Here is a 25,276-nt window from a genome sequence, read left to right as displayed (position 1 = left end):
AGAGATTCTGACTAAGAAAGGTAGCCTGAGGTCCTATATGTGACTGGGCTCTTATACATGCAAGAAAAGAAACCCAACTCAAACTGGCTGGAGCAGAAAGGACTCTTGTCACCAGGCTTCTGGCACAATTTGATTGAAGGGATTCGATGATGTCTTCAGGACTCAGTCGCTCTCCACCTCTGTTTGCCTCCGTGTTGGCTTCATCCTTATTTATCAACAGTGGCAAGACAGCTGCAGCAGCTCCAGCTTATCCCTTTAGAAAGCCCTTCCAAGGAAATAGCTGTCGTTCCCAGTCACTCCAGTCCAACTCTCACTGGCCTGAACTGGGCCACATGTCCTCGCTGACCTAATCACAGTAGCCAGGGGAGATGAGAGAGGCCAACTGGTGAGGTTACTTCCTATTCATATGCCAGGTATGGAGTTAACCCCACCAGAGCCATATGTCCTGGGGAGAAGTTTCCCCAAAGGAAACTGAGGCACAGTTACTAGGAAAAGGGGGACTAGGCTCAGGGCAAATAAAGTGATGGGTGTTGGCTCCCCTGTGGCCTCTACAGGGGACCTGGGGCAGGTCCTGGCCATGGAAGCTTTCCATGGGGAAGAAATGGGAGAGGCAGGTCAACAGCCATGGGCAGAACAGTCAAGCAGAGGACAGAGGACCTGCGGCCTTCTGGAGGAGGGCTGACCTTCGCTTTTGTCATGGGGAGCAGAAGAGGAATCTTTGGGGAAGCCTGAAAAGCTGGTGGGAGAGGCAGTGGGAGACAGCACAGCTGGGCCTCGGAGATGCCACGGTGGCAGTTTTGGTTTCAGGAAGGAGTTTGATGCTGTCAAAGCCACAGTGGAGGAAAAGAAATGGGGTTTGCTCAATAAAAATGGGCTGGGAGCAAATGGTAGGATTTTAAGGTGTAGAAAACAGAAGAGAGAAGGGTGGCCTTCCTGGCAGAGGGTCTAGCAGGAGCAAAAAAGTGGAAAAACACAGAAAAGACTTGAAGAACAGTGCAGGTTGTATGCCTGGGACATTTTGTCATCATTTCTGTCTAGGCGTGTAACCAAGACCACAGTTCAAAATCAAAGTCTTTGGGTTAGCATTGGAGGCCCTCTCTCTTCTGACTGCAAACAAGAAAATCTATTTCCTGGGTGTTTTTCCTGAGGCATCTGAATCCCTGCCTTTCTTCTGGGAGCCCTGAAGCACGGTTTATGGTCTTTACACGTTTTGTGGATTTTCGCTATTTTGCCTTTTGTGGCAGTTTTATGTGAACATGACTTGTCTTCCTTAACCAACTGTTTTTAAAGCTCCTGGAAGGCACTCTTTTCACTTCAGTGTCCCCAGGTCCTGGCCCCCACCTATGAAGAAAGAAGGGTTCAAGATAAGCCACATGAGGCTGTAACTTGGGCCTGGGGTAGACAATGCTCTACCTGAAGGAAAAATATCCCAGGGTAAGAATTCTAAGCAGTGTAGGAAGAAGAAAAGAAGAAGAGGGATACCTGGGGATCAGGCCCCTCAACACAGGCTAACTCCTGCTGCTCACAAGCTGCTACTCTCAGCTATCAGTTGGGGAAAAAATGGAGGTTAACTGTGATCCATTTGCTTTCTCTGGGATGGAAACCTCTTCCTGTTTCACAACTGGGAGCCCAGAGCTAGCTGTGTCTGAGATGGCCCTAGCAGCCACGAGTTCCAGAGAAGGAGGCTAATGCCCTTCATTGAGTGCCTGCAGTGTGCCGGCACTGTGTTCACTGCTTTACATGCATTACCTCATTCAGTCCTTCCAGATGCGTAGATGCTTTTATTATCAGCCCATCTTATAAATGAGAAAACTGAGCCTCAGAGATGTTCAGCAACTTCCACATTGACAAAAGGGAGATTTACACTCGGGTTTCTCTGACTCCAGAGTCCCCCTGGAAGCTCCAGGGTTTGCAATGCTGGGGTCAGGTCAGGCTGGTGCAGCACCCTCCTCCTTCAGTTCCCAGTCGCAAGGATGCTCCAGCTCCAAATGTTTAGATTTCACTGCCTGAGCATTCCTGAGGGCCTCCAAAGTCCTGAAAGGGAAAAGATCAGTTTGCAGGATAAGGAGGGAATGAAACTAACTCCTCACCTCAGTTTCTCCATTCAGACTAGCATGGGAGGGAAGCGGGGGAAGTCCAAAGTCCCTGAATTTCCGGGCCTGTACTTCCCAGTGCAGAAACTCTCCAGCGCCCCCTGGTGTTCCTCAATACCATCGAGTTCTCCCAAGGATTCCTCTGTAGAGTGGACTGGAACATCCCATCACAGGGATGGAGAAAACAGAGTGCCGTTGCCCCCTGAAGTCATCAGGGAAATCCTAGAACTGGAACTGGAACCCAGAGCTCCTGGCCACCGGCTCTTTCAGCAGCATCACCTTCTACTCCTGTTGTCCTCCATAGTGGCTGACTGGCCCAGCAGTCAATGTCACCTTTATTATATATGATCTAAGTACTTACTATATTACAAGTCCAATACACACTATTAAGTATGCCACACTCTATTAGAAGTGCAGTGATACTGTATTATATATCAAGTTCCATCAGGTCAATATAGAAAATGGGAAGTTTCTACTGGCATTCCTTGTTATTTTGAAATGGAATCCCAGCACCACTGCTGCCCCCATCTCCACTGCATATTTGAAAGCCCAGTCCTCTCTCCTCTGCCCGCTGTTCCCGCAAGATAGGCTTTCTCCCAAAAACTCAGTCCCACCACCTCATTCACAGGAATGTCAACAGGCACAAGGAGATAAAGTCTCTTGGGATACAAATGTTACTTAATGTGGGGGGTGGAGGAGGTGACAAGAGAAGAGAGAAAACTACCAAATGCCCTTCAGGCCACCAGTTTTTCTCTAATGGAGTATAGGAAATGACAGCAGGAGAGAGCCTGGTTAGCTCTAAGCCTCCCACAGGGATGGAGCCAGAGTTTATGTAGGAATTGCTCACCTTTGATGACTGTGATAATTGGGGCAGACTGGTCTCACTACAAAGTGATAGACGGCAGGGGTCTCAGATTAGTGGCAGGCAAGAAGGGGAGATGTCAGGACTGGTAGGCAGCCCCACTGAGCCACCTCTCAGATACCTGGAATAAGCTCTTCTGCTCAGTTTTCAGTTTCTCATACTACCTCAGGTCTTGGTCCTGAAAGAGAGAAAGGGGTGTCGGCTCTGCTGCCCCCTGGAGGGCTGACTTTTCACCCCAGAGTAAAGATGTGGTTGGCCGCCTGGCACTGGAGGAGCTGCAGATCTCAGGAGGTACAGAGTCCGCAGGGAGTTGGTTGTGGGGGAGAAGGAAGGGGTAAGAGGTTGAGGGCTTGGGGGTAGAGGAGCAGTGGCTGAAGGGATCAGGAAGTCCTGATCAGGACGTGGAGATCCACCCACAAGCCCTGACAATAACTCAGCCAGGTCCTGGAGGGTCTCAAGGGCTGGGAAAGGTGGAGTGGTGCCTGCCCCACTGCCTCCGTGGAAGGCCAAACGAGCCCTCGGTGTGAATCCGGAGAATGAGAGAGAAGTGCAGCCCCAGCTCCACTCCACACCCCCTTCCTGCCTATAAATAACCCCAAGTGTCACTTCAAAGAGGACAGGGAGCGCGGGAGAGGGGCTCCGGGGCCGGCGGGCTGGGGCCGCCGGACCTGCTCACCACGCCCCCCACCCCGGGCGAGTTTGCATAAATAAACAAATTCAAGCAGTCGGCCCCGCGGGAGGTGGAGGAGGAGTGAGGAGGAGGAGGAGGGAGGGGGGCGGGAGAGATTAGTTTGGGAAGTAGCACGGATTGCTCATCCGATCCGTGCAGCCGCAGGGAGTGTGTCAAGTTACAGAGGCGCCGGAATCGGCCCCAGCGCTCCTCGCCAGCCGCCACTACCCACCTCTGCCCATGGGGCCCTCCATGTGCGCCCCTTCGCCCGGGGACTGAAACTGGCTGGCCCGGGAGACACGAGGCGCCCAGGAGGACTGACAGCGCGGCACCAACTGCTCTGCAGACTCTTGAAGGGAAAGACTGGGCGGAGAGAAGGAGAGCCGGTCAGATTCCCCTAACTTTCCTGGACTTGGAACGTTCTTCGAAATAACTTTTTTTCTCACCTAGGTGTACCCCAATTACCGCTGGTTGTGCTTTTTCGGCCCTTCCCCTCCTACTGCTAATTTTTCCGTCCTCTTTGCCGGGAGCAACGGAAAGGGACGTTGTCCAGCGATACAAGCCCTTTCCCCCTTGCCCCGCAGTTTGGATACAGCCTTTTGGCAGCAGCTGTCGCCTTTATTTATTCTATTTATTTATTTATTGGTTCTCAAGACGTGAGAGGATGGTAGCGGAGAGCACCCACAAAGCGGCAGCCACTGGTGCCTGCGGCCCTAGGGAGTTGGGCGCGTCCGGGACGGTGGCTCTGGCGGCGGCGCGGGCGGAGCGCGGCGCACGGCTGCCGAGTCCAGGGTCGTGCGGGCTGCTGGCGCTGGCCCTCTGCTCGCTGGCACTCAGCCTGCTCGCCCACTTTCGGACGGCGGAGCTGCAGGCCCGGGTGCTGCGCCTGGAAGCGGAGCGCGGGGAGCAGCAAATGGAGACGGCTATTTTGGGACGAGTCAACCAACTGCTGGACGAGGTCTGTGCTCTTTGTTGCTGGCTTTTATCCCTCCCCGCGGCGCCCCCTCGCGCAGCCTCCAGACTGTTCAGCCGGTGTCCGCGGGCGCTAGCTGTCTGCGAGCCCCGGGTTCGTGCGAGTTGCCTGCGGGAGGGGTCGGGGACACGGACAGACGCTGCCCTGCCAGGGATTCGGAGGACCTGGTGGGCAAGAGCATGACCCCGCGACTCCCGCCTCCGGCAAGCTCTCCCGGCGTCCAGCGCTGGGAGCGTCCTGGGCGCGCCGGGCAGGTGGAGGAAGGCTGGGTGCGCGGAGGCCAGCAAGCTCCACTCCTCCCTTTCGGGACCTGGCGGGGGGGTGTGACAGCCGCCCCGCGCCCACGCAGCGGGAAGCGCGCCCAGAGGCCCAGGCTGAGGCTTACTGAGCCCCGTGGCCCTCCCCCTCCACCCCTTAAGGACGGGGTGTTGCGGGAAGAGGGGACAGTTCTTGCAGGGGGTGGTGCCCTGGTCTCTGCTCACTGGCCCAGGCCGCTACGATCCAAGTGTGGGTCGCCTGACTCTGCTGTCCTTGGCCGCAAATTAGTCCACACCTTCTTGTTCCTAAACCAGGTTTCTTATTTTTCTGGAAAAAGGATGCTTTCTCCCATTCTCCAAATTTTCTTGATCCAAGTAGATTAAACGCTACTAGTGTATCAGGTAGCTATGGCAATCTTGGGAATACAGAAAAAGGCTGTCCCCTCCCCAGGAAGGAGGGACATGCAGCCTCTTTGTGCCACCAGAGGAAAGGCTGGGCCTTGGCAGGGTGAGGCCTGATGATCTGTGGGAATCTGGACAGCACAGGGGATCCAGGGCCCAGATGGAGAGGAGGACAGGCAGGTGGGGGCTGCAGCAGTCTGGGAAGAGGTCCTGGAGCAGGTCCTGGCCATGGAAGGTCCTGACCATGGAAGGTTTCCATGGGGAAGAAATGGGAGAGGATCTCTTACTTAGCTGGAGGGTGTGTGCAACAGTAAAGACCACAGTGGTAGAGTCCAGAAACCCTGGGTTTTTATCTCCACTCTGCTACTTGGAAACTTGGGACAAACGCTCCAACCCCTCTGAACATGCAAAACAGTGCTGATGTAGCAAACACTGGAGCACAGCTCTACCTGTGGTGGGTGGGGTGCTGTGAGCATTTTGGCAAGATGTACCTATTCCCTACAGCCAGGCTCCTCTCAGCTGCCTCTGCCAGGCTCTCACCTGCTGGAGCAGTTCTCCAGGGTGGCCAAGGAGAAGGAGATTGCAGAGCCAGAGCAGAGAGGGCGGTCACAGGGCAAGCTTACTGGTGCTAGTGGTGCACCCATGACTGCTGCTGTCAGCTCATTCCCATGGCCTGCCAGCCTCCAGGGAATCCGGAGAGCTCCATCGGGCTGCCCATGGTCCCCTGGGCCTGGGGTGGAGGTGGGGCATCTCTGGGCTCAGGCAGTGTGAGCCCAGACTGGCTGGGTGGTGAAGAGAGTGTCAGGGCAGTGAGAGCTCCTCCAGGTATCTTGGGGGTCCTGGCTGCTGAGGGATAAAGCGTCTGATTTGCAGGGTTTAGCGCAGCCCCTCTGTCCATGCTTTCCCCTTCCCAGACCTTCCTGCTGGCCTGACCATGCCCTGGCCTTTCCTAGCTCCTTGCTTCCGCTGCTTCAGACTTAGCCATGCCAAGTCGTATACTCTAGGGGCCTTGGGGCTATATGTTGGTTACTATTGTATCCAACATGCTCACTCCTTCCCTCCAAGCTGCAGCTCCGTATTTACCCTACTGAATGTAATCTTTTCAACTACTAGATATCAAAGTTATCCCAGAGAACATCTGAACTGAATCCCATTTTTAAGGTGGGGAAATTGAGCCCAGAGTCACATAGTGAGGTCCAGGACTAGAACCTCAGCCTCCTGGCCCTGTATACAATGTTCTTTGCACTGTATCCTGCCATCTTTTTTTTTTTTTTTGGTCTATTCTCATTCATTCATTCAGTAAATGTTTGTTGAGAGCCTGCTGTGGATCAGGTATTGTGGGAGACACTTTTGCCCTCCTAAACTTACAGGGAAGTAGTGCACAAAGAAGAAAATGGGTAGTGACCATGTCGTGTACAAAGAAAAAAAAAGCTACAATAGTGAAAGAAGAGAGGGGCCTGGGGAATGCATTACATGCAGCATTGTCTGATGGTGGTGGCAGTCATGGCAGCCTTCCTTAGGGAAGTGATTTTCAAATGAAGAACTGAAGGATGAATAGGAGTTTGCCAGGCAAAAGTGGGTGAGTGAAGCCTTGTTCTAAGGGGACAAAGGGAACAGTCTTTGAGGCTGGAGGCCAGAGGGAATTGAGAGAAGTGCGGGAAGTCCAGGACCCCGGAGGACTGGGAGGGTGAGGAAGTAGGAGATGTGGCTGGAGAGAGATGGGCAGCTCAGGTCAAGAGGGGCCTTAGAGAAAGTTAGATCTAAATAAGAGTAACAGGGAGACATTGAAGGGTTTTGAGCAAGGCAGTTATGCCCCTAGAGTGAGTGCTTATGGCTGGCAAACCAGTAAGGCCAAACAGGAGGCTGCTGCAGGCCAGAAGGGACAATGAATGGGGGTGAAAGTAGGATCAGAGAGGGGTGACTGGAAATGGTGGCTGAGGTCAATAGGGGAAGATGCTGGAGCCAGAGGAAGGGAACTATGCCACAGGTGGATGGTGTGAGTGGCCTTATCTGTGGGTGCCTTCTCTGTGCTCCTGGAGGGACACCCTAGTGTTGGACTGTCCAATACAGAAACTGCTATTCATATGCAACTCATTACATTTAAACAAACTAAAATTAAATAAAATTTAAATTTTAGCTTGTCTGTTGCAACAGCCTGGTTTCAAGTGTTCAGTGGACACTGCAGCTAGAGACTATGGAGCTGGACAGTAGAGAGAAAGAATATGCACATCCTCGCAGAAAGTTCTATTGGCCAGTGCTGTGCTGTGAGCAGCTTCCAGGCCTGCAAAGCAACTTGAGGGGACCATCCTGGGCCTTTCCCTGTGTAGGTGTGTTCTCCCAGGTCTGAGCAAAGGGCAGAGGAGAGGAATGGGTAAGGCAGAGAATTGGGACAGGTAGAAACCTGCCACGGGAGAGGAAAATTCAGAGACAAGAGAGGGGAAATGATTTTCTTACAAAACAATTCTCCAAAATGGAGGTGCAGAAGGTGCCTGTCCTCACGGGGCACACAGGCATCTGGTGAGTCTGGGGGCCAAGACCAGGATTCTAGCTGGGCTTTGCCAGTCCTGTGGCCTTAGGCAAACCATGCTACACTCCTGCACTTCGGGTTCATCTTCCATAAAATCTAGGCCCTGCCTCCCTCCTGGGACTGGGGACAGATCGGAGACTTCACTAAAAGGTGCCATCACCAAAGACCATGCACAAGACCAGATGAGTGCTCAGGGAGGGCTCTTAGGGACCTGGGGCAGGCAATCGTTGGAGCAGGCAGGACTGGGCCACTTCCTAAAGAATGGGAGAAGGACACTGGGGAGGGCAAGCCTGGTGAGGCACACGGCCTGTGCAATGAACTGGGGGTGGGACTCCAGGGCACACGCATGTCACCCATGCCAATGGGGAAAGCAGGTGATGTGGCAAAGACTGTGTCTATGAGGCAGAAGGAAGAGGGAGCTGCAGGGAGGGCCGGCCAAGGGGACCCAGGAGGACAGGAGGCCTGAGAGGGGAGCCAGAGGCAGATCCGAGGGGACCAGCCCACGACAGGGGTTGTGCAGAGCCGGGACTGGAGGATGGCGGGAGCCGGCTCTGTGGGGAACCAGGAGTGTGCTTTCCAGACCTCAGGCCCCAGCTCTTCCCCCATCAGTGCCTCTCTCCTGGTCTGGGACCGTTAACGAGCAGTCCAGCTGCCTGTTATTTGATTTGCTTGCTGTGAGAAAGAAGCTGGAATGTCCCAAATGGAGAAAATCAGATGACACCCAGGACTGGGCAGCCGTGTGCAGTGAATGAGAAAGGAGTGGAATTTAAAAGAGCCAAATGCTGGGCCGGGTGGGGTGGCTCACGCCTGTAATCCCAGCACTTTGGGAGGCCAAGGTGAGTGGATCACCTGAGGTCAGGAGTTCGAGACCAGACTGCCAACATGGTGAAACCCCAGCTCTGCTAAAAAATACAAAAATTAGCTGGACATGGTGACGGGCACCTATAATCCCAGCTATGCGGGAGGCTGAGGCAGGAGAATCGCTTGAACTGGGAGGCGGAGGTTGCAGTGAGCTGAGATGGAGCCATTGCACTCCAACATGGGCGACAGAGCAAGACTCCATCTCAAAAAAAAAAAAAAAAAAAAAAAAAAGAGCCAAATCCATTTTCTAGGCCCAAGGGGAAGCAGAGGAGGGTCTCAGCAGCCACTTTTAAGTGAGTTTTGGGAGATGCCAGTTAGACCCCTCACCCCCAATGATAACATCATAAACTGTACTAGAAACGTCCCATAGTTATAGGGTACATACAGGGGCCAATGCTATGCGTGTTACCATTATATCTCTTTCAATCCTCGCAACTTCCCTAAGGGACTGACATTCACACCACCCCGTTTTACAGATGAGAAGACTGATGTCACTGTACCTCCCTCCCACTATCTCTGATTCATTCCTTTGAATGTTAAAGAATCTCCTGGGAGAGGAAGTGGTTAAAACTTCCAGACTAAAATGTTGAGGAACCCCAGGCACACTCCTTCATCCCTAAAAATAACAACAATTATAATAACGTGTCTCATGTTTATACGGTGTATGATTTTGGTGCAAAAGTAATTTCAGTTTTTGCCATTGAAAGTAATGGCAAAGAGATATAGGGGACAGATATAGGGGAGGGATCAAAGCAGCAGCTGAAAGATTGGGGCTCTGGATGGGGTCCTTTAGGACTGAAATGCTGGGATGAGGATGGGAAGAAACTCTTAAAGGGGAAGTGCATGTGTACTAGGGTGGGTAACCTGTGCACAGTGTCCTGTGCTGACCACAGCTGCCTGGACCTCAGTATATGGACAGACTCTGGATCCAGGTTTCCTCAAATGCAGCCAGCACAAGATGGTACCAGAGGAGTCAGGGGTGGGATCCAGCCCCCAGCAGGCATCTCTCCTCCACCACACCTTCCCCTTTCCAGACAATTAACTAGGTCAGCAGTGGCCCATACATGGCTTGAGTGTGCACTACTCCCCATCCCAGGGCTCTCAGCAGACATTATTAATCAATTGCTGTACACTTTTCCATGGAGCTTACATGCAACCTCAGAATCCTTTTCAACAGTGTTCCAGGAAGCTGCTACTTACTAATGAGGGTTGGTGTTCAAGATGAAGAGCTATTTCATAAGTCTAGATTTCGTTTTTTTAATAACAGGTGCTTGCTATAAAGGCAGGGAGAGTTATTAGAGCTCTGCAGCGTCTCCAAAGGCCTTTGAACTAGGAGATAACTCTGAACAGACTGAGGACCTCAGGAGACAGCCAACCCTCATAGGAAGGTGGTGGGGAAAACCAAAAGCACCTCAAACACCATTCCATCTGCCCTAAGCACAGCTTTACGGTTGGGTAACTCCCAGAAAGATGCCTTTTCCCCTTCTTCTTAATCACTCTAGACTTGCCCCACTGCCCTCTGGAAAGCCTCCTCGAACCACTCCAACCCAATATGGGCTCCCTCCCTGCTCCCACTTCCTGTGGCTCTTCCTTGGTTGTGCCAGACATTTAGCTCAGAGAAGGAAAATAGACATAGCATGTGGTGTTGGCTTTCCTTATCCCAAACCATAGAAGGTGCTACTCATCACTCAACACACTCTTTCCCCTTCAGCCTAGGTAGGCCTCAGAATCCTTCTCAGCACAGTCCTCCAGTGGCACAGGGAACGGCAACCCAGGCTGCCACTCCCGTCCATTAGAGTCAGTGCACAAGAGGAAATCCATTTGCCATTCATGGCTCAACCCAACCACATTGTACAACGGTCTCTCTATGTGACCACACAGGACCCGATGACAGCAATAGAGGCATGCAGTCTTGGGTCCCTTATTAAGTCTAGCCCAGGACTTTGCACATAGTAGGCAGCTCTCACAAATTAGCTGTTAACATAAGGTCCCCCTGCTAGAGGCTGGGGAAGGTTTCTTTTTTTTTTTTTTTTTTTTTTGAGACGGAGTCTCACGCTGTGTCACCCAGGCTGGAGTGCAGTGGCACGATCTCGGCTCACTGCAAGCTCCGCCTCCCAGGTTCACGCCATTCTCCTGCCTCAGCCTCCGAGTAGCTGGGACTACAGGCGCCCGCCACCACGCCCGGCTAGTTTTTTGTATTTTTAGTAGAGACGGGGTTTCACCATGTTAGCCAGGATGGTCTTGATCTCCTGACCTCGTGATCCACCCGCCTCGGCCTCCCAAAGTGCTGGGATTACAGGCTTGAGCCACCGCGCCCGGCCTGGGGAAGGTTTCTTAGTCAGCCTTCCTCGCAATGTCCCCGGCCCTGGACCCAACTGTAGGCTCAGCATTTGCTCCAGGGGTGTTTCTCAGCAACCAGCAGAGGATGAGATGATTGACTTCTGTGTGTCCAGGCTGCAAGATGCATCCTGGCTGGGAGAGCAGAAAAGGCTCGGTAATGTGTTCCCCACTGGGCAGAGAAGCTGGGAGCACCCACCCCCTCCCATCCTCTACTCTCAAGGTCAGGAGCTTCATTTTTACCTGCCCCAGCTGCCTGCCAAGGTTTTTCTTTAGAGTCAGGGGGTGGCAAAATGGTGAAGCAGACAACACCATGGCATTTGAACCCCTGCCACTAACTGTGTGACCTGAACCTCAGTACCCTGATCTGAAAAATGGAGATGATGACATCCTCCTTACAGGGTTGTTGTAGGATTAAATGAAATCATTTGGCTAATGGCAACTGTAACCATTGCCACCTCTCTCATCATTGGAGGAGATAATATGGGGCTGCATGCACCTTGTCCACAACTTTTATTGGTGGCTGATATTTATTGAGTTTACACTGTGTATTGAGCTTACACTTACACTGTGTACCAGGGACTATTCAAAGACCTTTACATCTATTGATTCACTAAATTCTCACAATAATCCTATGAAGTGGTTACTACTGTTACTATTCCCTTCTTACAGAAGAAAGAATAGAGGCACAGAGAAGTTAAGCAACTTTCCCATGGTCACACAGTATGTGAGTAGCATAACTAGGCCTTGAAATCCGGCAGTGTGGCCCAGAGCTGGCATCCTCAGCCACTAGGATATACTTTTCTGTATGAAGTGTCATACCTCTCTAACTGCTGAGGCCAGTCAAACCAGCCAGGGGCTGGGGATCTGTTCAGTTTGGTTTGGCTCCCAGAGGCAGTGTTTACTGAACTGCCTTGGCGTCAGGGCTGCACCAGCATCTTTGTTGTAGGAAAGACATTGTGAGTGTTGCTAATTACATGAGGCCTTGGTGATGAGCACCCTGAGGGAAGCCCTTGTCCAGCCTTGGCCTCTGGAATGCTTGGGTTTCCCAGGATGGATGGGTTTGTTCTTGTCTCTCAGACTCTGACCTGGCCACTAGGAAGTTTAGCAGCAAATCTGGGGTTCAGCCAGTGGCAAAGGCTTTTGTATGAGCCTTGATCCCAGATCCTATTTGATCACTCTGCCTTTGCTGTTCTTCTACCTTACTGTATAGTGTCTGTCTGTCTTTGTATCAGCTGCCTGAAGTCTCCCTTTTAGAGCCAGAGAGGGGTAAAAGTTCTGAAGTAACTAAACATTTTAAAGTTACTTCCCCTCCTTCTCCTCTGATCCAGATGTCCTCAAAGGCTTGCACTTGTACTGGTGATGCTGGTTGCATTAGAATCGCCTGGGGAGCTTTCAAAACACGCCAGGCCAATTGTTCCCAATACCTGCTACAGATGTCCATGGGTAGGGCTTGGCCATAAGTGTCTAACGAGCTCCACGGGTGATCATGTTCTGCGGCTGGGCCTGGGAGGCCCTGAGAATGAGAGAGAGAGAGAGAGAGAGAGAGAGAGAGAGAGAGAGAGAGAGGGAGAGAGAGAGGGTCTGTGTGGCCCAGTGCTTGGAGCTCCCTGTGCAGTGAAACCCAGACCCCCTTACGTGGGTCCCAAGCAGTGCTTGAGGGGCTGAGGGGCAGTGACGAGGCTCACGGTGAGATGTCAACAAAAGTCTCCTTGTGCACTGGGAGGTTTGAAGAAGGGCAAGCAGCAGGCTTTTTGCTGTTGTTTTCCAAAAACAAAATCAACTGAGGTTTGCCCTCCAGGAAGCCTCAGAAATCCTTCTTCCACCTCTTTGGGTTGGGTTCTGCCCCTCCCAGAAACAGTCTATTGAGCCCTCAGTCAGAGGAAGTCAGCAGGCTTCTCCAGGGGAAACTGAGGCCTGGGTCTGGGGAGGCTAGGGTGGAAGGGGTCACCAGCTGCGCTGGGTGTTGTCTGGGCTGCTGGCAGGCCCCAGCAGCAGCCCCTGCTGACACTCCCGCTCTCCCATCCACAGCCCTGGGTGTGGGGCCTCCTTGCAGAGATGCTGCCTGTGGCAGAAGGGGTGGGCCTGCTGGCAGGGGGTGCTCCCCTGGTCCTTCAAAGAGCAAGGGCCAGTCAAGCACAAAGGGGCGGAACTGCCTACCAGAGAGCCTGGGCACAGCCTTTGAGGGGACACTGGGCCCCTGTCTCCCTGCCTGGCAGCTATTGTGGGTTTGCCTGAAACACCACATGGCTGGGGTCCATGTAGGCTGGGCCTCTGCCTCCTTGGCCCTTTCCCATCCTCACTCCCACCCCAGCCTTGCCTGCCTCCTCAAGTCTTGGTCATTCTCCTTTGAGCATTTGTCCAGGCATTTCCCTCTGCCCACACTCTCCTTCCTCCTGCCCGCCCCACCCTCCCTTCAGGCACTTTGGTTTTTTATCTGTTCTTTGGGTTGCAGCAGAAGAACCTTGCTGCCCCTAAAAGCTGTTGTGGGACCTGAACTTCTGCCATAGAAGGACTTTGCACCTGTGGCCCTCTGTCAGGCTGCAGATGCTCTGTGAAGGCACCTCTTTAGCACCAGGTCGTGCTCTGATAAGGTGGCCTATAGGGCAGGTCAGAAAGGTTGACCTCTTGGGACAAGGATGCAGAAAGGGGGCTGGGTTAAAGGGGCATTTGCCAGGGCTCTTCCAGGAATAGCTTCAACCACCTCCCCTTGAACTGGCATTTGAGGTTTCCTGGAGTTGGGGGAAGCTCTGTGACACGGGAGGTCAGAGGGTGCTCCTGACACCTCCAGCCTCAGGCAACTCCATAGAATCAGGAAGGGCCTTCATAAGTCAGGTGCTGCTCTAGGAATTTCCTACAGCAGCCTTGGTCCTCAAGCTTACACCTCAGTGACAGGGAGCTCACTACCTTATATGGCTGACTGTTCCATGGTAGGACATCTCCGGCTCTTAATATCATCAGAGCCCCAGCCAATCTCTACACCCACCAACCCGCAACTCCAGCATGTCTTAAAAGCACCTCAAACTCTACCTGTCTAAACTGAGCAGGAAATCCACCCCTCACCAGCATCCCTTCATATGTGAGCACACTGGCCTCCAGCCACACCACCGCGGCCCTCCTGTCCACACCTTCTCAGCTTCTGCAGACCTGTCCGCTCCTCTCCATCCCCGCCTGCCCTCCCCAGCCCGACCCCCTAACTCATCTGCTCTCACCCATGCTGTCCTGACTCTCTTATCCACACAGCAGCCAGAGGGGACCTTTTAGAAAACTAAATGCAATGATGCCATCTCCCTGATTGAACTCTTCAGTAACTCCCTGTTGCTCTCAGGCTGGAGAACACATTGCTAAATGCGACCCATGTAGCCTTCAGGTACAGCCCTTATTACCCTCTCCAGCCTCATGGCTCACCTGCCCTTGCTTCTGGAGTCCAGCTACACGGTGGAGCACAGATTCTGGAACCAGGTTGCTGGGTTCAAGACCAGCTCTGCCAATTACTGACGATGAGACCTTGGGCAAGTTATTCAAGCTCTCTGTGCCTTAGGTTACACCTCTGTAAAATAAGGGTAATGATAATAAGAGTACTTTTATGAGGGTTGTTTTTAGGATTAAAAAAAGTTAAGACATAAAGTGCTTTGAGTAGTGATTGGTACTCCAGTAATAGATCATCCAATCTCCTTGAAAGAGCCAAGTTTCACCTCTCACAGGCCTAGAGTCAAGGTGTGGGCTCTGAGCCAGGCTTCCTGGGTTCAAATTCTGCCTCTGTCCTTTCAGGCTGTATGCTGTCTTGGCAGGTTACTTGGCCCCTCTCTGTCTTAGTTTCCTTGCTCATGAAATGGGTTGCAGTGAGTGCTGGGTGAATAACATTAAGCTGGTGCAAAAGTAATTGCTTTTAATTGCTATTAAAAGTAATGGCAAAAACTGCAATTACTTTTGCACCAACCTAATACATGCAAGATGCTTGCCTGGCTCCTAAGAAGCGCATTATTGGGTTAGCTTTCAGCCACTCCCGTGTGCCTGGGCCCCTCACCTGGTGAGTTACTGCTCAGCTTCAGATCTTGGCTCATGTCTCACTTTTCTGCCATGAGCCAGACTAGTCCATGCCCCAGCTGGCTCTCAGCTCCTTGCCCCTTTTGACCACAGTTCTCATGACAACGGCTGCTCCACATTGATGTGTGTGGTTTGTAGGCTTTTCTGTTCCCCTCCCTAGAGGATAAACTTCATGGGAGCAGCCTCAGTGTCGGCTTTGCATAGCAAGGTTCCCAACATTAACCCCTAGCACATTGTAGATAGTCAATACCCACTTGTGAAAGGCAGGAAAGGAGGAAAGAGGTCCCCAACATTCACCCCAGGACTCTTACTCTCTGCCTTTTCCTTCTTTGTGGTTGGGGGTCCCTGCCTCATCCTGTACCAGGCCTGGAGATGACCCCTGGACCCCTGAGATCCTTGAGGTCCTGAGCCCCTTGCCAATCTGCCCCCCACACACACCATCAGCTCCTTGACTCCCTGTGGCAGCAGCAGGGTCTCAGGTTAGCTAGAAGGAAGGACTTCCTCATATGAAGGCTGCAAAGCTCACATGGGGTATGTGCCTCCTGTCCCTGACTTTTTTTCTGAACCGTAGAACCTGGGGCCACATCTGTCTGTGGTTCTGGTGAGACAGGGAGGCAGAGGGAGACAGAGGCAGTATGTGCTATCCGGAGGACCTGCAGGCCCCTGTTTCGTGACCGCAGTCTGTGATCAGGCGCCAAGTCCACTGCATGAAGAGAACTGTTGAGGTAGGGAGAAGACAGCTCCTAAGGCACCCCTGTGGCACCCCCTCGCTGTCCCCAGCACACAGGCCCCTGCAGCAGCCCTGGCAAGTTCAGTTTTGGTGGTTGTGGGTTGGATGTCTTGATTTCCTCCGCTTTGATTTCACCCTGCCAAGCTGCCTGTGCCCTGGGGCACGTGGCTACATGTGGGCCTGTCCCTTTAACCCCTTCTGTGGAGACATCCCTCTCCTGCAGTCCCTGGGATGTAGCCCATGGAGCCAGCACTGAGCAGCCAGGTCCTGCCTCTCTACCTCCTCACGAGAATGCCCTCCCTACCCCATGCCCATTTATCCCAATTCTGCCAAAGCCCACCTCCTCCTGGGACTACAAGGATGAGTCCTAGAGGGCTGACCTAAAAGTAAGTAAATCGGTTCGAGTGTGGATCGAGACATCTGACCTGGGCCCCTGATATCCGAGGGCCAGCTCAGTCTGCAATGGGGCAGCCAGCCCAGAAGCAGTTATGCTGCAGGATGATCAAAAGGCCTCTAGCAGATGGGATCAAGCCCCCGTCCTGTGCCAGGCATTATGATCAGAGTGCTGGCACAGGGGCCAGAGCTTTGGGGCTGTGGTCATTTCAGTGGGCAGCTCCTCTTCCTTCAACTCCTAATTCTCAGGGTCAAAAGGCAGGGCTGCAGGTCAGACCCTCCTCACTCACCCTCCCTTTCCGGGAGAGGGGCTCTGAGTTTCCCAGGAGGAGGAGGGACGTGGCAAGTGCAGGAAACTTGACCACTTGTCGCAGTGGTGCACGCCATGGGGCCAGCGCAGCAGAGATCAGGCCAGCCTCATCACAGCAGGTGGGAGGAGGCAGGCCCGCACTGGCTCAAGAGAGAAGTGGCCTTCACCTGGCCACCAAGCAAAACAAGCTGGCAAAACAAGTGCTCACCCTCCTCACATCTGGATACCTCTGTTTGTTTGTTTTCTAGCCTCATCCCATTTTGTCCTGCCAGCTGTCTTGTGTAGTCTAGCAGATCACTTAGATTATCCCCATTTTATGGATGAGAAAATCAAGGTCCAGAGGGGTTATAGATTTTGCTTAATACACAGTTAGTAGGAGAGTTGGGACTAGGCCCCAAGGCTCTGGCACTCCCAAGCGTAGTCAAGCTGATATGATAAGATTTCAACACTGCCAAGCTCTGCCTACAATAGATGCTTCACTGGAGTTTGGGGGCCATCTGTGCCAACCCAAAAGAGAGTCCCACTCCAGTCTCCAAGGGAATAGGAGGCATGCACTAATAATATCAAAAATCAATCATTCAATGATAGTTTCCTCCTAAAGTGCTTAGCACAGTGGCTGATATATGGAGTTCAATGTGCATAGCTGTTATAATTAATATTAACTCTTGTTTAATAATTCAACCCAAAATTGATCAATACTCCGTGGTTTCCAGGCACTTGCCTCTGTGTTGTCTCATTCAGTCTCCACATCAGCACTCAGGAGGCCGGCAGGGGGTGGTGGGTCATATCCCTATTTTGTAGATTCCCCTGAAGGTAGGTGCCGGGCTCAAGGTCACAGCTGCAGGTCTCACCTGGCTTCTCCCTCTGGGCTGTGTCTATGCCACAGCTTGGACCACCCCACATATTGCAGAGGCCCAGGTTGGGCAGGGACCCTTTAAGATCCCTGAGGCAGGGAGGGAGTGTCCCCTAAACCCAAGGCCAGGCTGGAGCCACATTCTCTGGGGGGAGTGAGTAGCCGCCTGGCATTTTCCCTTTGATACTGATACAGGCATTTTAATAGCTGCGACCGATCAGGCGGGTGATGTTTCAGCCCTGGCCACACAGGGCATTCCAGGAGGCCCTAGCTGCCAACAGGGGCAACGCAGGAAGGTTTTTCTACCCAGTGTAGCTAGGGGTCCACCCTAGGGCCTCATCTTGGGGGCGTCTCACCATGAGTCTCAAAGTCAGATGTCAATGGGGGCCAGGCTGGTGGCCTAAGTAGGTGAAGCTGGCTTTGGAGAGAGAATACTTTGGTGGCCTAGATGGCACATATCCATCTGAAAGGGGCAACCATCACGCAGCATCACCTGATTGTACATGCTCAGTGTTGCCAGGTCTCCCATCATGCAAGAGAGACCAGAGATCAGAACTGGATGTGAAATCCCCTGATGTGTGAACAACCAATATTTATTGAGCACCTACTATGTGCCAAGCCCTGTTTTAGGTGCAGTGAATAGAACAGAGCAAAGTATCCAGGTCCTTGTTGAACTTACATTCTAGTGGTACAAAGAGACAATAAGTAAGATAAATAAGCAAAAAAAAAAAAAAAAATCCTAAGGAGGAAATAAAACAAGGGGGTGTGCTGGGGAAGGAAGAATTTTTGGGGAGGGGGTGCAGGAGGCAAGGAAGGCCTAACAGCATGCTGGGTAGGTAGCTGGGAAGAGAGGTAGCTGGGAAGAGAACACTCAGGCAGAGAGCCCAGTAAGTGTGAAGGCCCTGAGGTAGAAGAAAGCCCAGCATGTTTGAAAGCTTCAGAGGCCTGTGAGATTACCCTGGCTGCCATGTTGAGAAAGGTCTGCAGGGGCACTGGCAGAAGTCGAGTATTCGTTAGAATGCCATCACAGTAATTAGGCCAGAGACAACGAGCTTTGGACCAGGTGGTAGTCATGGAGTTGGTGAGAAGGGGTCAGATCTCAGACGTGTCTGGCAGGTAAAGAACTGGAATTGCTAATAGAATGGGTGTAGGGTGAGAGAAATAGACATCAATGATAATTGTGAGGTTTTGAGCAACTGGTGGGATGGGGAAGTTGATGGTAGGGGCAGGTCCAGGGAGGAGTTGGGAGAGTCTATGAGAAGCTCAGTTTTGCCAGGCTAATTCTGAGATGCCTATGAATGGCCATATCAAGCCGGCAGCCAGATAGATGTATCTGAAGTTTTGGAGGAAGGAATAGGTTGCAGGGCATCATCCTGCATAGATGGCTTTGAAGCCATCAGACTGGATGAGGTACCCTAGGGAGCCAGTGTCTAGAGAAAGAAGTGAGACCCTGGATGTGGACCCTGTGATCTCCAACATTTAGACATCAAGTAGATAAGAAGGAATCAGCACGAGACTGAGAGGGCACAGCCAGGGTGGTAGAAGGGAAATGGGGAGAGTGCATGTCCTGGGAGCCAAGGGCAGGAAGTGCCCTAAGGAGCAGGAGGGGTGAGCAAAGGCTGCAGCCTGACTGAGAGGAGGCAAGAGGACTGTCCACCAGATTTGGCAACCCGGAGGTCATTGGCAACCTGCAGGAGAGTTCTTAAGGGACGGTAGAGGAAGAGCCAGGTAGGAGTGGCCCAGGAGAGACGTAGGAGGCAGCGAAGGTTGTCATCCAGGAGTTTGTCTAGGGAAAGAGCTAACCAGAGTCAAAAGAGGATTATTCTTCTCTTTTCCTTTTTTATGCTGGGAAGAACAACAGCATATTTGCATAATGATTCCGTGAGGATGGGCTAACTACAGCTAAATCCAGCTTGCAGCCTGTTTTTATAAATATATATTTTTTATGGGAGCACAGCCACACTGATTTGTTTCCAAACTGTGGCTGCTTTGGCCTCCGATGGAAGAATGGAGTAGGTGTGGCAGAGATCATGTGGCTCACACAGCCTCAAATATTTACATTTGCCAGTCCCTGATGTAAATGATCCAATCTAGAGGAGGGGATTGATGAAGCAGGAAGGCAGGGGACTTGCTGGCTACAGGAGGGGTTGGCCCTCGTGGAAGCACAGATGGGGAGCTCAGGAGGAGAGAAGGGTGCTGGCAGGCGCAGATGCAGATGGACGGCACGTGTAGTGGTGGCTGCCTCTGGAAGTCCTCTGCTGCTTGCTTTTCTTCTCAAGGTCTTCAGTTGACAATGAAGTTGGGGGAGGGGGTGTTGGTGGTTTGGGGAGAGGAAGTGTGAAAATTCCTAGGACAGTGCAATGGTGAAGCGTTGAGGGAAGCACAGAATGATTGCTGGGCTTCCGTTTGAGATCTAGATCACAAATTTAAAGTAAGATCAGTCAGCGAGGTTGTGTGTTTCTCCCACTTTACCCCGCTGCCTGTGTGCAGGGGTGGGGTAGGAGGAGACGTTGAATCTAGCTAGGCTTGTGGCTTAGTGAAGGGGGAGGGTGTCGAGGCAGTGAAGGGTGCAGACAGGGAGTGGTGATAATCACTGTCCGCAGAATTTGAGCCGGGCGCGGAGGGAAGTGACACATGGTGGTGATGGACAGTAAAAAGCTGGTAGGGCCCACAGGTTGAAGGTCCTGTGGGATTCGAGGGTCCCTGGGACTAGGGTGTTAGGTCCTTGGGAAATGGAGATCCGTGGGCAGAGTGTTGAAGCCTAGACTGTGGCTGGGTTGTGGTACTGTTGAGATTCAATACTCTTTCAAAATAAACTCTGGGCAGGCCAAGAAAACACACCCCAATCTGACCTTGTTTTCTAGCTGTGCCTGTGGTAGCTTTGCCTGCTCAGATGTCTCCATCCCTCCAATCAAGGCTCCCGACTTCCAGGTCCACCCTTCCCACCTGTCTTCTCTCCCAAACTCCAGAGCTGCCTGTGCCTACCCCCGCTGGGCTCCACAAACTTGCCAGCTTCCCACAACCTGCTCTTGCTTCTGTTATGTCCCAGGGGTGGCATGTTGGCTGCCCAAGGCAGGGCCTGGCTCCCACCACCACTCCAAGTCCATCCTGTGCCTAGTTCCTTCTTCCTCCCACGTCTCTTCATTGGGTGATGACCACGACATCCTCCAGAGAGGACCTCAGCCCCAGCGGTCTCACTGGTCTATACTCAACGGGCTGCTGGAGTGACCTTTATATCACCCAAATTTGACCACATGACCTCCTTGCTTAAAACCTTCGAAGGGTTCCTCCATGCTAGAATCCTTACCTGGGCACATAAGACCTGGTTATTAGTCAGGGTTCTCCAGAGAAACAGAAGCAATAGGCTGTACATAGATGCACAGAAAATGAGTTATCAGAAGAGACTGGCTCATGTGATTATGGAGATGAGAAGTCCCTTGATCTGCCATCTGCAAGAAAGAGGCCCAGGAAAGCCAGTGGTGTAGCTCCACTTAAGCCTGAAGGCCTGAGAGCCAGGAGAGCCAATGGTGTAAATTCCAGTCCAAGTCTCAAGGGCCAAGAACCAATTGTGGTGCAGGGGGAGTCGATGTTCAAGGGGAGGAGAAGGTGGATAGTCCAGCTCAAGCAGAGAGCAGTCTTCCTCCCTCTACCTTATTCTACTTAGGCTCTCAACAGATCAGATAATGCCCACCCACTATGGTGAGGACACTCTTCTTTCCTGAGTCTACTAATTCCAGTGTTAATCAACATACCTAGAAAGAATGTTTTCCCAGCTATCTGGGCATCCTTAGCCCAGGCAAGTTAACAGATAAAATTAACCCTCACAGCCCCCACTCTCCACTCAACACCCAGGCCCTCCAAAGTCTACAGTCCCCTGGACACATCTGAGCATGCTTCTCCCACACCAAACTCAGCTGTTTGCTGATGGACTGTGTCTCATTCTCTATTTTACTCAGTCTCACCAATAGTAGGCACTCAATAAATATAGGAGCTATTGAACAAAAGCATTGAACTTGAAGTTAGAGGACCCGGAATTTAGGCCCTCTGTGGTTTACTTGTTTAAGGCAATTGCCTTTCCCTTTCTGGGTCTTAGTTTCCAGGATTATACAATGGGGCTGACTTCTGGCCTGCCTGTTGCACGGGTAGTGATGAGGGTCAGGTGAAGTCTCAGGAAATGTGAAAGTCACATGGAGGTCTGCCTTAGGTTGGGTTCCCAAGGGAACAGTCTCCAAAGTGGAGGTCTATGAGTAGATGACTTACTTATTTGACTTATTGGCATCAACATAGGAGGGGGAGTGAGGGGAGTAGAGTTGGGCAGAGGAGGGGCTGAACTGTGATACAGTCATGACAGAGGCCCCAGCTGGTCCTGTGGGAGCTCCATAGCTGGGGTGGCCCTAGAGTCAGTCCAAATTGAGGCAGAGGGGCCAGGTCTGCGTTCCTCCCATTTATCAGTAATTAAATATGGATTGCCTTTGGGGGATGGTATAACCCTGATCAAGGCTGCTTCCTTGGGCTAAGAGCAGCTCCCAGAAAGAGGCTCAGCCACCAGCAGCCAACAATCCCAACAGCTAAACCACTGCTCTAATCCTGGGAGACTGGACGGCCCCCCACAGCACCCACAAGCTGTGGTGCTTTATGGCTGTCAACAAGCCCGGAACCAGTGGCAGGGATCCATGTTACACATTCAAAATCTCTGCCCCTGCCTTAATGACCTGCCTTCCTGCCCCCTACATTCCTATCCCCTGTCCTCACTCAGATCACTCCAGCCACACTTCGCCCCTTCCTGTTCCTCAGATGCTCCATGCACAATCCTGTCTCTGGGCCTTCGCCTCTGCTGTTCCCTCTGCCTGGAACACACTTCCTCCAGATACCAAAGGATTCATTTTCTTACTTCCTCCAGGTACTACATGACTCATTTTCTTACTTTCCTCTGGATCTTTGCTCAAAGTCCCCTCAAAGAGAGACCTTTCCTGATCCCCTGGTATGAAAAGACCACTTTCCATAACGCTCTGTCCCCTTGCCTTACTTCATTTTTCTCCCAGCATTTATCACTGCCTGTTACATATTTTTTGGTTTTTTATTGATATTTTCTTCCAAGAGAAGTTATGCCCCTCTAGGGGTGTGCCCCATGGGGACGGAGCAGGGGCGCCACCCACTCATGCCACAAGCTCTGTCTCCAGCCCAACCCTGTGATGGCAGCTTGCTTAGTGCTGCTGCTGAGTGGGTGACATATCTGATGGTTACAACCTTTAGCCAAAATGCTGCCGACTCCTCTGGTCTTGGCTTGTCAGTCATTGACTGGTTTTGTCCTTGAGCAGACCTGTGTAATGCACCTTCTGGGTGCGAGGCCCCCAGGTGATTGGTGGGGAGGGATGTGGAGGCGGGTTCATGCAGTCCCTTACAGGAAAGCAGCATTCATGAGCCAGGCTCAGAGCTGGGCACCAGAGGGGCTATGAGCAGGCTTTGTCCTGGGGGCTCATTTGTTGGCCCCGCAGCTGCTCTGTGCCCACTTGTAGTTTGGCTTCAACATCCATCCACCTAATTGTTACTCAACCTCCCCTTTCTAAGTGAGGGTCCCCACTTTGGGGTGTTTCCCTTCTTCTGGTTGCCTTGATCTTGACCCCCTTCTGCTCTCAGAGCCCCCGCCTCCATCTGTCACTGTGTTCCCTCCCCAGGCATTTGCACTCACCTTCCTCCAGCAGGTGGAGCGGGCTTTGTGCCAGGAGGCCAGAGTTCACATCTCAGATCCTCTACATCCTGACTGTATGACCCTCAGCAAATCACTCCACTTGCTCTGAATCCTTGTGAAACTTTCTGACATTCCCTCTCCATCCCCAAACCAGAGGTGATATCACCCTTATGACACCTCTCATATTACTTTCTTCACCTCCCTTGTGGCCCACACTGAGTGGCAAAATTGCACAGTAGTGAGGAAGCAAATAGCTCTGGCTGTCACCCTAACTGGTCAACATTGTCAGGGTGGGGACTACTGCACATCACGTGCAGTCAGTCCTGGCCAGCCAGAGCACAGGCTTCATGTGGCCAGATCTCTCAGTTAGTTTTTCAAGAGAAATTACAAATGCAGATTTGCACATGAAACCACTCACTTCAAAATATTGGCAACAAATTCAATAATAATAACGATTTAAAGCTCACTGTGGGAACCAAATAAAATACATTGAAAGTCCTATTTGACCCTAGGGCTACCAGCTTCCTATGGCTTCATGAGCATCAGAGTGTGGGTTTGAATCCCAGCTCTGTTCCTTACTTCAACCTTGACCTTGGCCAGGTGCAGTCTCCACTCTGTGCTTCAAGTCCCTCACCTGTGAAATGAATATGGTAATAGCTAACATTCATTGAGAACTTCCTGGGTATCAGGTGCCATTCTTTCTATGCATTAATCTTTCTAACTTCACAGTAATCCAATGAAGTGAGGACTCTTATTAGCCCAGAGTCTGAGAACTGTGGTTAGTCCAGTCAGCCTGGCTCTAGTGGTGTCCCTGTTAACTGCTAGTCTGGCCAACTTTGTTGCAAGGATCAAGTAAGAGTCCTTACGAGACCCTTGTTACATTGCCTGTGCAGCGTAAGCCTGCAGAGTTGACACACAGGGGCATCCTGCATGCGTGGTCATTATGCATGCTCCTCTCCACTTGCCATCATGAACATGACAACTCCTTGAGGGTTGGGATATTCTACCTCTTTGATGCTCCCACCTCTTTGGAGCCTTCCAGGTTGGCTCAGTAATTTGAAGGGAAGTGAGGAAGATATTTGGCAGAGGGGTGCAGAGAGCCTTGCCATCCCCCTACTCCTGTACCCCTGCCCAGTCTGCAAATGCTAGCTTTGTAAGGGACACCAGAAGAACAGAAGGCACTGTCCCTGCCCAGGGGTCCATCAGGAGCCCAGTCCAAGGCAGGAAACTATTAGCAGAGAGCTGAGAAAAGCATGTCATTGTACACATGAGCGTGAGGTGTGGGAAGATGCAACTGGTTTATAGGGTCCTGTGTTTGGGGTTAATTTCTTTAAGAGTGCTCCAAAGACATCAGACATTATGATTACCAGGATGGGCTTTCTTGTCTCCTTTTTATTACCCAGTTGTACGGTGGCCAGTGGAAGGCCATTAACTGCCTGTCTTTGATCCAGGAAGAGTTCTGCCACCTCCCCCTATGTGACCCCTTCCCCCTCTTGCTGCCCTCCTAGTCAGCCCACAGTCGCTTTCCAGGGCTTGGTGTCTACGAGCTCCTGGTGACTCCTCTTGTCTGTCTCCTTGTACAGAAATGGAAGCTCCACTCAAGGAGGCGCCGGGAGGCCCCAAAGACATCTCCAGGATGTAACTGCCCACCAGGTAAGCAGCCCTGCAAACAGGTGACAGTGGGTGTTCCCAGGACTGAGACCAGAGGTTCTTCCTGGTGGCCATGCTCTAGCCTCACCTCACTCAGGCCATCACTTTTCATTTGAAAGACAGGAGTGACAATATCTGTGGCTGCCTTCCATCTACTGACTGATTGGCCTGCCTGCCCGGCATCCATCAGTCCACCCACCATTCATTTGTTCATAGAGTCTTTTATGGGCCTGACACTCTTTGAACCAGGTTGTGGGGAAGTCAGATAAGATGATGGGCATGGCTCTTTCGAAAGTTATGAAGTGCTATGCAGCGTCAAAGGGACCATCAGCCCCCCAAGGGGCGGCACCTTGCTTGCTGTATTCATCATTGTGTCCCCAGCTTCCCAGGTATGCAAAAATGTTTGTTACCTGAATGAATGACCCCGTAATTGTAAGACCTTATTTTCTATAGCTAGCTGGATTAGGGCAATGCATGTTCACTATATGGCTTCTAGGCTACATGCAACACACACGTGCTTACATGCAAGGAATGAAGGCACAAGCCAAAGGTTGCAAGACAAGGCTGTGTAATACAGTGAACTGGTCTAATCTAGAACAAAAACCTGCTTTTGCCACTTACT

General features: G+C 51.9%; 1 protein-coding gene across 1 annotated transcript; it reads left to right on the top strand.

The window, feature by feature from the left end:
* The first annotated feature begins 3,715 nt into the window (after positions 1-3,715).
* On the top strand, positions 3,716-24,770 carry LOC144331440 (collagen alpha-1(XIII) chain-like). Its single transcript, XM_077947979.1, has 2 exons — positions 3,716-4,583; positions 24,588-24,770. The coding sequence occupies exons 1-2, from the start codon at positions 4,290-4,292 to the stop codon at positions 24,768-24,770; spliced, it is 477 nt and encodes a 158-aa protein (XP_077804105.1). The 5' UTR covers positions 3,716-4,289.
* The last annotated feature ends 506 nt before the right edge of the window (positions 24,771-25,276 follow it).

The sequence above is a fragment of the Macaca mulatta genome, chromosome 9, assembly GCF_049350105.2.
Source record: "Macaca mulatta isolate MMU2019108-1 chromosome 9, T2T-MMU8v2.0, whole genome shotgun sequence".
NCBI lineage: Eukaryota > Metazoa > Chordata > Mammalia > Primates > Cercopithecidae > Macaca > Macaca mulatta.
This window is presented reverse-complemented; position numbering and strand designations above follow the sequence as displayed.

Excerpts from the sequence above, each read along its gene's own strand:
- LOC144331440 (XM_077947979.1), top strand. The coding sequence starts at position 4,290 with ATGGTAGCGGAGAGCACCCACAAAGCGGCAGCCACTGGTGCCTGCGGC. Across the intron at positions 4,584-24,587 it reads TCAACCAACTGCTGGACGAG|AAATGGAAGCTCCACTCAAG; the intron begins GTCTGTGCTCTT and ends CTCCTTGTACAG.